We start from the raw sequence: 15405 nt of genomic DNA on the forward strand, positions 1-15405 counted from the left end.
AGTCTATATGTGTTCTGACAACACACATTTTAATCCCTTATTGTAGAACACATTAAATGAGGACTAGACCATGTAAGATAACTACAATATAAAGCCTCTGATCATTTGTTTTAGATACGCTTATATGCTTACAAGTTATAGCATAACATTTAACGATAGTTGCGATATTTAACCGTAGTGCGACTTTTTACGGTGTCGCGTAAGTTAGCGTATCTTTTAGGCCGTAAATTCAATGCAGGATTCGTCAGTCCCTCCATGACAAAGCATACATATGTGGGACCGCTTTCATGCCACTCACATATTATTCACTTTATTGAATTAATTCTGCATTGTGGAGAATACACATTTCTTTCCTACAAAATGTACGTAAATACACATGTTTTGATACTTGTAAAAATATAAATATGGTCATTATATGACCTTTTAGTCAAATTTAACGTTTGTTCATTTCTACCATGTTATTTCATAAATATCTGTGCTTGTATCAAGAGTATATTTAGTAGGTCTCGGACAGATGTTGTTTGAAATCGGACCATTGATTTATATAAAGGTATTTCCATGCAGGAACTTTCGGTACGCACGCGCTGTCCAATGTATTCACATTCGTTATAGCACATTCTATCACGACCCGAATTATTTCCATAACAAACAAAGAAAACTGAAACTGTGTATTATATATACACAGTTTGTACGTCAGAATTATTACGTCAAAATATAAGTGCATGTTTAAAAATATAAGTGCACGTGTAAATATATACGTCAACATGTATATATTATACATGTATCGTAAAATATAAATGTATGCTTATATGGACCTGCGCGTGTATACATACATGCACTTGTCATAATGCATATTCGTATAAATCGAGGTGAGATATATTCAGTATTTACGAAAAACAAACAAATTTTCTTTTTATTTTATGCTCACTTTCGTTCAGATGTGCATTTTGCAAGTTTGTAATCTCAGCGTGGGACACAGACGCGCGTAAACAGACATGACGTAAGACGTGTTGTGACGTTAGAAAGATGCACACAACATAAAGTTACATTTTATTTTATATTTTGCTGCAAAGCGTTATGAAATTCTCATTAAGTCAAATAATTTGAATCGACAAATATACTACATAGAACAAAGTGCGACTACAATTTTCATCCTGTTTTAAGCAAATAGTTTAAAACTTATACACCATATATGAGGGGGCGAAGCTATATCTCTCACAGTGTGGAAATATAGATTTCATATTTTCAGAGTGTGAGTGATGAAATATAAAAATATTAAACAGATAGAATACAGTATTTCATTAGTTAGCATAAAAATACGTGGAAGTATAAATCTGTGCACGCACATTTTAGCTGCACTTAAATATACGCGTGTACCTATATATTTACAAGTGTACACGTAAATATACACGTAGACGTATACCAGTAATTTAAGACAGGCATGCGTAATTCTGGGTGTTCATATAGATACTTGTGCAGTATACATTTACCATTGTACGCTTATAATTTTACGCGTGCACGCTTATTTCCGGGTGCTTATATATGTACAAATATGCGTGCATGCGGAAATTTAAACGTGCGCTTGTAATTATAGGTGTACGTATATATACGCGATACACATATGTTTGGACGTGCGCACGTAAATTTATACGTGCACGCGCAATTAAAAGTGCATGTATAATCACACGCGCATATCCATATTAGCATGCATTTACATATTTACGCATGCACGTATATTTTTATACGTGCATGTACATTTTGAAAAGTGCGCACACGCAAAGTAAACTTTCGACCCAAATAGTGCACTATAGTTATGTATGGGGAGTCTCTTAACCTAGCTAGCCTCTCTTGTCATAGGACAAACAACTTAAAGGTAAAAGGCGAAATACGATATATATATATATGATTTTTATTGCCATATGCCTGTGTCATCAACTTCCTATCAATTTTCACAAGTTTGTTTAACTTGTTTTATGACTACTGTGAGTGTACAGTTGTAACTGGCGAGCACTCCAGGAAAATAAATTTGTTTAGTTAATAAAGAACATGCAAAGCTATATTTAACTTTTCGTGTGATAAAAAACAAAGACATGTATCAAACAGGGAATGCCACGTACCAAAGACGCAGCTGCAGCCTCCACAAACGAAACCCACAACATGTAGACGTGCACATCACTCATAAACATACACACACACATACTCGCACACAGGTCAAAATGAACAAACAATGGAACACAGTGGGGCACCGCCTTGGAACGGTCAGTGGCAAAAACACCACTGGGGAGCTTAAACCGGTTTATGGTGCGCACCCAACCTCACTCTTACCCCCACCATGTTCCAAAGATACGGGACAGTGTAAATACAAGTAATCCCCGCCAGGTGAATCTCTAACACACGTAATCGAAACAAAAAGGCATGGCATAAGTCGTGCATTAAATGAGATAATGATTTCGCAAAATAGTCTACAAATGTAGAAATTACCTATATACTCCTAGAAAATTTGTATATTTAGCGTCAAGTTTTGTAACTTTTAGCGGGCCTGAAAATATTGTATCATTTACCGTTAGTTTTCTAACTTTTGGAGAGCCTCGATTTTGTATCATTTAGCATTGGTTGTATCATTTAGCTCAGTTTTATATCATTTAACGTCGATTAAATCGTTTAGCGAAGTTGTATTATTAAGCGTACCCACAACCCTCCCATGCTATGACAGAACGACCGTTTTTGTATTTGCAAAGATGCAATTTGTCATCATTTGTAAGAATATTTGCCATGGCAATAATACGTTACCATGGACTTTCCATGGCAGATTTTTGCCATGGCAACATTAACAAAATTGAGATAAGGTTATAAAAAGTAATTCTACCTGTGCAGATGTCCAGAAAAGAAAACATAATTTTAGAAAATTTTAAGAAAAATAAACATTCTTGCCGTGCCATTGCAGTGCGTTTCGCCGTGAAAAATCGTTTGTGCCATAGTGAATGCACTCTTTCTATACAGATTTACAAAAAAACTGGTACTGATGTGAAATTAATTCATACTACCTTTGAAGCAAGTAAGTAAATACAACAATTTAAAGAAGTTTTCATTTCTGTGAAGAGCGTATAAATATAGACTGAATTTGCCAAATACCGGCAAAAAGAAACCAGCGGTTATTTATTATACAAGTAGACACATATTTATCTTAGAAATCAAGAAAGTATACTATGCAAAGTAATATTCAATGTAAATATACCAAGATCGAGTTCACATTATGGATAATAATTAAATTTTCGACCAATTTGTAGCATGTGTAGGTTACCTTTACATGTTGGTTTACCACTGTGTATATGCCACGAGAAAAAAAAATACATTCCGGCATACACTCTCGGCAGTACCGTGTACTCTTCCTTTGTCTCGAAAGATGCACCAGCCCTTCTGAAAGTAGTTTAAGCATGCCTTCAACTTAAGCCTGACATCGACGAACAGCAAAGACAAATTTTATGATGTCCGCTTAAGTCGATGATAAACTTAGTTGTTGCAAAACTTTGCTAATCGTGAAGTCGTATGTTGTACCTAGTCCAGTTTTGAGTACTGTTGTCTAAGAAAGGTCGAACAGCTTCTTCTAAGGGTGGTAATCCATAAGAGTCAAAGATGTATGTTCTCTAAAGTAAATAGCCAACCTATATTCTCTGATTTTTTTTTCTGAGTCGTGTGTGTTCACCATGTAAGCTTTTATGTCTCTAAGTTGCTTTTTGTACTTTTAGCATGTGTAAATGTTGAGTTCTGCTCAACCCGGGGCTAGAGGGCGTGGACGGTAGCATGCATTTCCACTACCGTCCATGAACAGGCTCAATCAAACCGAGCCTGCAACATTTTTGTTTTGTCGTGTTGAGCGACCTGTGAAGTTTCTACTTTTCTCTATTTTATATGACAGGGTTTCTGCTCTGGGGCACACTTCTCCTTCTCAATATAAACGATTTATCAAAGATATATTAAAGTTCATGGATATTCAGGATTCCAAGCGTCTTTCACTCGTTCTGCTCATATACTCATCCAGCTTCCCCTGGGTCTGATTGATGACGTTCTAATTTCCCCCTTATATCTAACCACATATGTAAGTGCTGTGTGGCGGCCGTAAAAAGGCGCCCCGACTTCATCTCAGTGTTGTTATATTTTCTGGTCCTTCGGGATCATTGATTTCAACTCGTTTAGATTTGAATAAGCCGGTGCTAGGGGGCGAATCAAACCGAGTCTGCAATTTTCACTGTTTGCCTTGTTCTCGGTGCTTCCGAGGGATCTACTTTTCAGATTTTTTTTGTACTTTCTCACTGTCACGGAGTTCCATGAGCTCTAGTTCTGGATACCACTTTTCAATGACATTGTAGAGATTCAGTTAACTAAGAGCTTTTTCATTGTACAACTCCATCTATTCGTCCGTAGATGTGAACAAACACAGATGATGCTGTAACTGACTGGGATGATCTACTTTAGATCCAAAACAGTTCTTATGTACTTCATTGTAGATGACTGTACAAGGTTTCTCGCATATTCTGAAATTTTCTTTTAAATATCGGTTCGTGATACTTTATTGACCTATTGGTAAAGGCATGACCATCCATGTTTAATAACTTTTGATGACTTGTATTAGCCTGTTGATTTTCAAATTCTGTGTACACTATCACGTTGACAACGGTAGGAAGTGCTTGTGCAAGCTAAAGATCTATCCTCAGGTTCCCCGTGTTTATCGGTTGAAGTTGACCTTCTTTGCAACCTTGATCTGCAGTTAGATCGAATCCCCAGAGAGTGTAACTTTTATATTTTGTCAAGGTCAATCTATAAGACCGATTTAGTCCAAGAGCTCCTGTTGTCTGATACAGTAACATGTAGGATTGCATACATTCTCCGACTGGAAGGGTTCGTTGTGAATGGTTTTACCGTCGAAACTGACATCTAGTTTGGAACAAATTAAAATGTCTGAGATCAAATGGATAAGTGCCTTGGTCTCCATTCATATATGCATTCCTCTCACCGTACCAATGAGGATTCGTTTTGGAAGTTGTCAAAGAAACAGGTGATCATCAATTTAAGATCTCTGCCCATCGGGCATCGAAAATGTTTTCACTGTTCTCACGTTGAATACCAACATTTCCTTCGGCGGTGCCCATGAGACAGGAGTTGTTGGCGGCCCTGTTTAACTTGAGGTGTATTTCAATTCCATTGGGGAGGTATTTCTCTTGTAGGAATAAATCCAGATGTAATCTTCCAATGAGTTCACAGGATTTGTTTCCGACAATATGAGCTCTTCGGCGTTTCCATCCTTCATTACCTGCACCTCGTGTATTATCCTACATATTGGTGAAGAAGACCACGATACACATGATACATTTTGATTATGTCGTGGTTTCTTCCAAAAATGCAACTTCACCATAGACTTGCCACTAAAAAATTGAACTGTTTGTCCAGTGTCCCTTATAGTTATACATATTTCATCAAAGCTGATTTTTTAGATTGAGACGTAATGTAAATTGAAAAATTTTCATGAGAATGATTTGGATCTTTCTTGCTTGGTTCAAATGGAATCGCCCCGAATGGATCGGTACCTCAGTATCTCCCAGAAAAGTAAAATCTGCCAGATCAGAATAAATGAAGAAATGATTGGTTCCTACATTCAGTTCAATATCGTAAGGAAAAGAATATTCTTCCTATACTTGGTTCGGATAAACCTACATGAAACACCATGGAATTCTTATGGAAAGTGTCTCCAAGTCAATTTCAGTAATGAGATGTTCTAGGGAAGAACACATCCTGGATTTAATGCATCAACTAAACGTGTACCGAACATTGATTCTCTTACACTTGTTGGAAGTAGGTTTACTAAAATCCTTGTCGAGTTTTGGATGGGTTGTAACAATTTGAAAGTGAGATTCCTCCTTTTTCACATTGCCAATCTGAGCAGGAATGATGAGTTCAACAAAAACCATTTCCCAGTCATATTTATTGGCATGAATGGGTTTCGATAGTTTTTGTCCTGAATTCACTCTTGATAATTTCAGAAAGCATACCCATAGAACTGTCACTTAACACCATCATGTAAAACGAATTAATCGCTGCTGAACAATAGATAGAGTCTGCGACGTAGTTTGTTTTATGAATTTTAAACCCGGGGTTAGTAAAATGTTACCAAGTGTGCTACTGAGAAGGATTAATAGACCCTTGTAACAAAGGTCTAGACCTAGGCTATACAATGCTAATATGTAATGAGGAAAATATTGATAATGAAACACACTGTATGAGAAAATGCAATAATGTTGTGTACCAAAACTGTAAAACAATCCTGTTAAACTATAATTATCATAAAGACTGATATCGTTTCCATCACAGGTAACATAATATTGATGTAGTCAAGCTCACATTCCTGGACTAAAGCTCCTGTCACAACGAACCCTTCCACTCATTGTTGATCAACCAATGAAAACATGTGATTCATCTGCATCATGGTTCTATGCAGGCTACATAAAGGGAGAGCATCCTACGTCCAGCTCGTTTTGGAAGGATGGAAGATATCAAAGATTATTTACCTCAACCAAAAGTCTACTTGAAGAAGTCATGGAGGCAACAAATATCATTGAACCGTATACACAACAGCACCAAAGATGAATACATATACGCTGAATCAATAGCCTGTGTATACATTGGTACCTAAACCACCTAGCAGTCAGGGATAGATTCAGATCACATGCCCTAGTACTTGGCAATACCTACTTAGCTTTGCTTCCTTGCTTAGAAAGGTGTTGATCTGCGTTGCATAGCCATAGCGTTCCTTACATTCTGGATCGGGTTGCCGATACCACCTACTGCTTGGAGTCAACCAGAGTAGATGGGTCGGCGATTTGATGCTGGAATATTGACCGATATTTCGCAGTTACATATGTATTTCACCTCTTAGCAAACAGTGGTCACTTTGCAAATCGATTTATACGTGGCTTGCCTTGCTGTTAGCTGTATGGTACTACCTTGCCTTGCCTTGCATTGCCTAGCCTTTTAATCGACGTGGGTTGTGGGTTCGACCCCTTAACGGAGTGACCCGTGGGGATCGGACTTATGACTTTTGCGTTGTTAGATTGGAATGATTGATGGCGGGGTTCGTTCTCCTTTCGGTCGACCGGATTTTGTCCTTTTAAATGACTTAACACGGCGAAACCTGTTTAGTCACGAGCGGCCAGAAAACTCCACCAACACTTTATTGAATACGATAGGGTTCATGTCATATAAATATTTTCAACTATTTATACTATTGAGAACTTGTTTTTATACTCAAATAAAAAGAGTATACTGAATAACGATTGTTTAGTTTTTATTTTGAGTAATAAAATAAAACTATCGTTTCTCAATTTGATCTTAAAAATGTCCTGGGATAGACAGAATATGTCTTACGACTTACATTGGCGTAACAGAAAATAAAGAGCAAAGCATTTTATGACGTGAAATCCCAACTGCCTGTGGCGGTCGCTCGGTTGCTAGTCCAATGCTCTAACCAATTAGCCAACGAGTCGACTCCCTGCCGTAGTTGGCAGAGATTGAGTTTAATCGTATAGGCTATGCGAAAGCGACCGTCACACACCCCCTCTTCAAAAATGTCATCATTTATGATGACATGTAAGCCATTTTGTCGTAGAAATTGCCATTTTGGCAAGAGCTAAAGTCCGTTTCTCGGATAAGCCCCCATCTTACGATGGTTAAAGCGTAACAAATCAAAGAGCATGGCATTGCGTAAGCGACCGTTACAATACAACCCCTAGAGTCTACCTGACTGCAGAGATTTCACAACTCAAGATATGACATCTATAATAAATAAAAACATACAAAGTGGTTTTTGTCCCGATACGCTAAAAGATGTTCACGTTATTCCATTGTTTTTCAATGAATAAGCAGAATCTAGGTAATAATAGACATATCTCAATTATACCTACCATATCTACGATATTTGAACGGCATACAACTCAACTTCACAGTTGCAATTATATTTCAAAAAGAAAAATATTTTACACAAGAATCAGTCAGGTTTTCGTCCTACTCGTTCATGCCATACTGCTTTTATACATTTACTTGACACATAGTTGAAAGATGTTGACAGTGGTAAATATGTAGGGGTAAGTATTTGTTGATCTTCAAAAAGCATTCGGTCTTGTCGGCCATGAAATATTACTACATAAACAAAAGCTTTATCACTTTACAACTCACTGCAATTATTTGAATCATATTTATCAAAGATACTAGTTAAAATAAGAAATTTTATTCTAAAAATACTGCTTGTAAAGTCAGACGAGTTCCACAAGGCACGATTTAGGAATTTTACTATTTATTCTATATAATGATATCACGCTTATTTCAAACATAATTAATATTGACATGTAGGCTGACGATTGTACTGTGTATAAATCTGACACTGATATTTCAGTTATAGCAGAAGAGCTTCAAAATAATCTTAGCCTCATTAGCACATGGTGCAAAATAAGTAATATGTCATTGAATCCGGGAAAAACTAAATGTCTAAATGTGAGCTTCTAAGTACAATTTGTAAAATGAAACAAGCAAGACATCTTGAAGTGTTTATCACCGATAATCTAAAATGTAACAAGTCAAAATATTTTTGGAATCTATATAGAAAAAAAATTAACGTGGCATACACAAGTTTACAATGTTGTGAATAAACTTAACTTAAAAATTGCACTTTCAAAAAGAATTTCGTACTTTTTGGCCGACGAAATAAAGATGTTATATTATAATGTATATATTATGTCGACCATGGACTATTGCAGTAAGTATTATTCTGATGATATTTTTCAAATCATCAGTTATCATGCATTTCTTGTGACAAATGTTAGCTTTAGAATTTTCTCATATTTATGGATGAGCGAATATGTATGAAAAATAAATTTTATTGATATATATAGTTCTGGTAAAAAAAATTGCAATCTGTTCAAATTGAGTTTTGTTTAGTGTTTTAGCGGTATCACTTGTGCTGTTTTTCTCTTATCCTCTTAATTTGTCACGTTCTCTAAACAAAGTTGTTGTTATTATTATTAAAATATTATATGTTAGTTATTTCACATTTATTTAACAAAATTACTCTATTAAATGGATACTTAAAGTGTTTGAATTTTTATTTTGTATATCATAAATAATTTAATAGTAGGTGTAAATCCTAAGGTACACATAAGCATATGGTAAAGCCAATTTAGTCATAAGTTAGCAGGCTGATCTAGTTTCATACAGGTGTATGTCTTTTACTAGAGCAGATGTAAATTAATGCATATCAACACAGTTTTACCTGATATATGTATTTCAAACTATGTATACGAGTTCATTTGTTTTATTTCCAAAAAAAATTATAGATACAAAGCATTTGTTGTTTTTGAAGTAATCATCAAAACTAGGGATACAAATACGATAACAATAGAAATTTGATCCTATGCTTTTCAATAATTAGAAAAAACAAAATTAATGGTTCAACTGGTATCATAATGTAATATAATGTAGTTTGACAGTGTACGTTTGTGTTCAACTCTGGAGATGTAAATAAGTCTAGTAATCTGCATTTATGCAGTTTTAGTCGAAGATTTATGCAGAATGTTTATCGCTTGGATGAATAAGCTATATTACGATGTTTTCTAGCGTGAAAGGCATTATAGCCGCAGAAATAACATACTATCTAGTGACTATTGATATTTTATATGATGTGAATAAGAAACACAATTGTATTTTGTGAAATAGATATTATCTATTGGGAACGACCAAGCAACCCTATAACCTTGAGAATAATAAAAGCACACAAACCAATATCATTTATGTAATTTTTAAAAGCGCAAAACCATTATTAGATATAAATTCGTTATCATCATAATGTAAAGACCGAGCCAAATTTTCAATATCATTACCTTTGCAGACCAAGAGAAAACAGACACAAGAAGAACGATTATGTGAACAAGTGATTGACAGAAATAGGCTATATCTGTTACCTTCTGATTATATCATAGACAGTATGGACAACGATACACTCTATCATATATTTGACAAGTGAGTATTTAGAAAACACTAAATTTACGACACAAACAACCATACAATTTATTGCATAGAACATTATACAATGCTTATAGCAAGTACAATTAGAAATTACAAAGTAGGCAAAAGGCATTTTACAAGAGCAAAATGTTATCAATATGATTTACATTTTTAACAAATTGGCGAAATAGATCAACTACACTTACAATTGATATAGTCAAAACAGCTGATAGGGCTAATACTTTTCATCAATATAAAAAATAGTTCTATACTTAAAGTGTGCCTCTTCCATAAAATAACTCAATAATTAGAAGCTAAACGGCTCATATTCTCTAAATTTCTCATAATGTTTGAGTGAAAAATAAATTCAGTTTAGTTAGGAGTAAAGTCTTCATGCAATCAATTGTGCGTCAATTGTCGCCGATGTGGTTTTGTATGATTTTGAAAGTGAGTTACTTGTTTTTCAAGGCTGTGTCTATCTGTTTACCGTAATGAATTTGTTTTGTCTGCCTTGTCTATTAATTTCACATTTCAGTGTGTTACGTATATATCTCTATCGTTTGCACATAAATATGCCTTGCAATTAATTGTCAAATGTAAAAATATGTCTTGGTCCAAATAATAAGGAATATAACTTAACAATTCGCCTGAAAGTCATTACAGTGTCACGTGACCAATGGAACACACACCGACTACAAATGAAACACGCATGCATACTACTACAGCTGTAACGCCCGTGCAATACTCAGTTGTTAAACACAGCGAAATTCGCAACCAAATTACAGATATTTGTAGCTCTGAAATCACTGTGTCAAAGGCATGTGTGTGTGTGTGTGTGTGTGTGTGTGTGTGTGTGTGTGTGTGTGTGTGTGTGTCTACGTGTGCGTGCGTTTGCATGTGCGTGAGGATATTTTGGAGGCTGCATTTTTGGAACGTGGCATTCCCTGTTGGATTTTTTACCCTTTTTGGGGACTGCATTCTAAGGTGCCGCAATAGCCTGACTGCAATGACAGACGTGTCCAGTGCTTCCTGTGTACGGCTTCTCAGAAGAGAACTAAGCAGTTGCTGAGAATCGATGTCCTGTGAGCAGACCGACTTTGAGAAGTGTTCAACATGTCTTTCATGATAGAATACTGATAGCCTTAAATTACTACCAGCAATGTTTGATTGTCGTAGGCCAGTTTCACAGCAACTGGTTAGTCTCTGCGTGTGAACATATGGCGTTTAAATTCTGTTTACTGAGCGAAAGGAAAATCATCCCTTTCGCACAACGTTATAAAGAGCAGTGGTCTAGTGTGATTCAAATTTGTCTGGCATGAGGAATAATCATGTAAGGGTCTGGTAACAAAAAGTTCTGTATGAAGCTTACGGAATTCAGCAAAGAGCCTATTGTATTCTGTCAGGGCTGGATAAGTATGGAGAGCATTTTCATGGGCACACAAACCATTGTTTACTATGTCAGTCGAGTAATATTGTTCATGAACCGATGTCGTATCAACTCGGACTTTAACCTCTGTGTGGTCATCTAGGATCACAGGTTCCAGTTCAGTTATCTGCGTACCATTGCACGCCTTAGCCATAACACTTTTAGGTTTTCAATTTGCTATTATGTTGTTAGATTTATGCCCACCACGTTCGCTGTCAATCGGTACTTAAATATAATAAATCTATAGCTGCAGAGCGGTCAGCCATCGCTCTCTCAGATCTTCGTTTTATCTCGAAGTTTTTTAGGAATTATTTCATATTTATTAGAAAGTGTAAAAAGTAAAGTTACAATCTTCAGCAGCTGATTTTCACACACTTTTCCATATATAATTTATATAAAAGTTTAGCAGATTATGAGTTAATCCAGGGTTTTCAGACAGTAAAACAGTACACCTCCGATTTGTACAGCGCGAACATTACTTAATATATAGTTATATCTTCATAAATGTTTGTTTGTAAAACAATCGTTGTTAATAAGATAATGCAAGTAAAATTTCAAGTCGATAAATCAGTACTGAGATATGGGGTTCGTAGTAAACCATTTGGATATCAAAACTAATTAAATGTGGCAGGTATAAAGTTAAATACGAACTATATCATATTAAAAGAATCATTAATGATTTAATAGCTAACATATCATAATTTAACACACACCTTGCCCGTGGCGTCAGGTCCTGACCTCTCGATGCTAAGTACTGTGCTCTACCTTCTGAATGAACTTTTTAAACTGTACATGTACATTTCCCATTATGCTTCACTTTGTTTTATTTTTGTACTTGTAACTCATTGTTTACTGTAAGATTAGAACGTCAAGGGGTCAAATAAGAAAGATTTGATTCCAATGTTTAAGTAGATAAATAATTCTACCCTAGATTCAAAGAAGATATGTATTCTGACCAGAGTCCTGCTTGCACGTCTAACATGTTCATAATCTGCGGTTTCCTTACCAAACCCAATTCTCAAAACAGATTTATAATATTTTGGTTTAAAATTTAAGAAAAATATTCTACATGAATATTTATTTAGAATATGCAAGCCAATCGAACAATAAAATTCCTTGTACCTTTTTATTATGTTATTACTGATGTATGTCATTTGAACAAGCTTACGGTGTTAAAATTTTATATGAGGTCAATAAATACTGTCACTCTTTTGTCAAAATAAGTGTTTAATAACCTGTCAATGTTTGAAGAAAAATGAGTAATCGGGTTTGATCGAAAACAGTAAGCACCCTGGTTGTCTCATTAAACAGGTGGAATTTTTGGATAACACCTGTCAGTACGTTTTCATGTAACATTCGGTCTTTAAAAGGAAAAAGTGTGAAGGTTTGTGCATAATTAACAGTTTTAAACTCCCGGAACCTTGTAACAGACGTGTCCACTGTATTTTTTTGCAATGTGAGTTATTTGGTTATTGTCTATGCGATAAAAGTTGTCCAAAATTTATTTTTTTTTGCATACACTTATCAAAGACATATATATAGGTGCACTGCGGTGTGATGGAACTGCGTTCTTGGAACATTCCTTTTCAAGAAAAATATTCTTTAAGAAACATACACTGATTTAATACGTACAGGTATGCAGGTAAAGCATTTATTGATTTTTATGTTCATGTCTTTGTTAAAACGTTGCTAGATTTGTAATAAAATATTTAATTAATACATCACTTACTCCATGTGCCAAAGACAGCTCACAATAAATGTTTGTTTCAACGAATATATTTTTCCACAGATATGTCAATAGTTACCAGTTCCACTGTTGTAATGTATCAAGACAAGGCCTGCGGGGTGGGTCCGGGAAAAACATTTGTGCAGATGACCGATTCAAGCCAAGTGATCCGTGTATAGTTTATTCTTTTGGGTAAGGAAAATGTATTTAAAAATCATTTAACACACTAGTTTAATATCATGACAAACACGTTTTTGTTTGATCGTAGGGACGTATTATACAATGCCGCAAGTTGTCCTTCTCTTAGCAATTTCAATAAAATTTGCCTGTTAAAAATTGTGTTTCCGCTTAATAATTTGAACAGTTTCCCTGTGATTCGCAAGATTAATAAGATATTGCACGTCTCTCATAGGCAGTTGACGACCCGTTTTGACAATGAGCAAATATCACAATGGTTGATAATACATGTACAAGAAAAGTTTCGGTTCATTATTATGAGAACGCCTTAACGTATGATTTTCACACTTCGTCAGCTCTATGATCATGATTATTAAATGACGCATAATATCTATGAAGTTAGAATGTCAAATGTCAAGGTAACTGTTAGTACAAAAGCCGTGTCCGCTCATTATCGTATTAACAATCCGTACACTGAATGTTCCCATTGTCCGTGAGCGCAGCTTTGCCGCTATCGATTTTTGGGGTAAATGTCAATGCCAAATTGACTGTTTGCACATTAATTGAGTCCGCTCAATATATAGTAAATCCATTGACCGACGATTCTCTTACTTGGAAGGCTAAATGTGTGTACTGTTCCAATATATTTGATGTCATTTGTCCGACGATCAAGGTCACATTAATTGTACGTAAACCCACCGTTGCCTCTCAGTATTTATGAAACACTATCACACACGACCCTCAAACCCTTCACGCTCATAGTGAGTATGACACAATCGATTAAACGATGCAAAACCGATTTATCGTTCTTTACTGTTTTAAATATATTTATCCATACATCAAAAAAAAAAAAAAAACACACTACAAATGTGAAATAAATGCTTACGTAAATGTATTTTAGGATACAAATTCAAATATCATTATCATATTACTTCCCTCTATCATATAAACGGTTTGAAGATGAGAATCCCTCTATAAAGTTAATATTGAAAAATAAAGATGGAGTTTGCAGTCATGTTTTTCAAGGAATTGACATTTTACTTCACGCATAGTAAACTTGAATTACGCTATAATGAATTATTTCCCGTTATGAACCAGGATCGTCATATGTTCATCTTCCCTAGGTAATCGCACATCACTGAAACAGAAAACGATTTTTAGATCTCTAGTTTTAGAAAGCTAATTCGAGGCTGTACATATTCTGTATGCTCTGACATAATCAACTTTAGCCACTTTTGAATGTTTTGCATCACTTGAAACTATAAATTCAATGAATCTTAGGAGAAATCTATATCAAAAATCATGTTTCAGCTTCTTGTATTTGAAGACATTCGTCCCACAATCGTTTTTGCAATGATGTATCTAAAAGGAAATTTAAACTAAGAAATGGTATCAAGAAATAATATATTGCCTAATATAAAATGGATTATGAAATTAAGATATTAAGACTGTTTGCAATCGAACGTTGCATATGCAATTGTTTTTTTTTATACTTAATGCGTTACAGAAATACTGTTTTCAATATCTGAAATAGCTGGAAAAGTCGGGATTGAAAGTTGCAATCGGCATTGTTAAAAATATCAAACTTTATATATCATACTAGATTGTATTTATTCGTTGCAAATCTGCTGTCAATTGTAAAAAAATATATATTTATGATTTATAGATTTTTGCACGTATCTATAATTTTGAAATTTCTGTACCCCATTAGACATTTGCGAACGTAGTGGTGTGTGAACACCTTGGACAAAATAGCTCTCAAGGGACTATAACAACATGATTTAATTACATTATGTTCGGTAGAAAAAATATGTCTGTAACGGTGAATATGTAAGGTTTTTTTGCCTCCCCTATACAATGGCGATACAGGTTTTGCCTTGTTAGTTCATCCTTCCGCCTGCCAAACAATCTGTCTAACTAAGATTGTGTCACACATATCGCCAAACGTATTGAACCACTGCTATGAAATTATATAAGAATGTTATTCAAAGAGTTGCGCATTTGCGTCTTCTTTTAGTTCAGTCGAGCAAAA

General features: G+C 35.1%; 1 protein-coding gene across 5 annotated transcripts in view; it reads left to right on the forward strand.

Annotated features, from left to right (window-relative positions):
• LOC128556341 (probable methyltransferase-like protein 24) overlaps positions 1-15405 on the forward strand; it is a 49105-nt gene that overhangs the window by 10544 nt on the left and 23156 nt on the right. For 4 of the 5 annotated variants that reach the window (XM_053541071.1, XM_053541072.1, XM_053541073.1 and 1 more), the window contains exons 2-3: positions 9929-10059; positions 13260-13388. In XM_053541071.1, the coding sequence (XP_053397046.1) occupies positions 9929-10059; positions 13260-13388 (260 nt within the window). The remainder of the gene's footprint in view (positions 1-9928; positions 10060-13259; positions 13389-15405) is intronic. The other variant, XM_053541075.1, reaches the window with a different exon arrangement.

Source organism: Mercenaria mercenaria, chromosome 4, assembly GCF_021730395.1.
Source record: "Mercenaria mercenaria strain notata chromosome 4, MADL_Memer_1, whole genome shotgun sequence".
Lineage (NCBI taxonomy): Eukaryota > Metazoa > Mollusca > Bivalvia > Venerida > Veneridae > Mercenaria > Mercenaria mercenaria.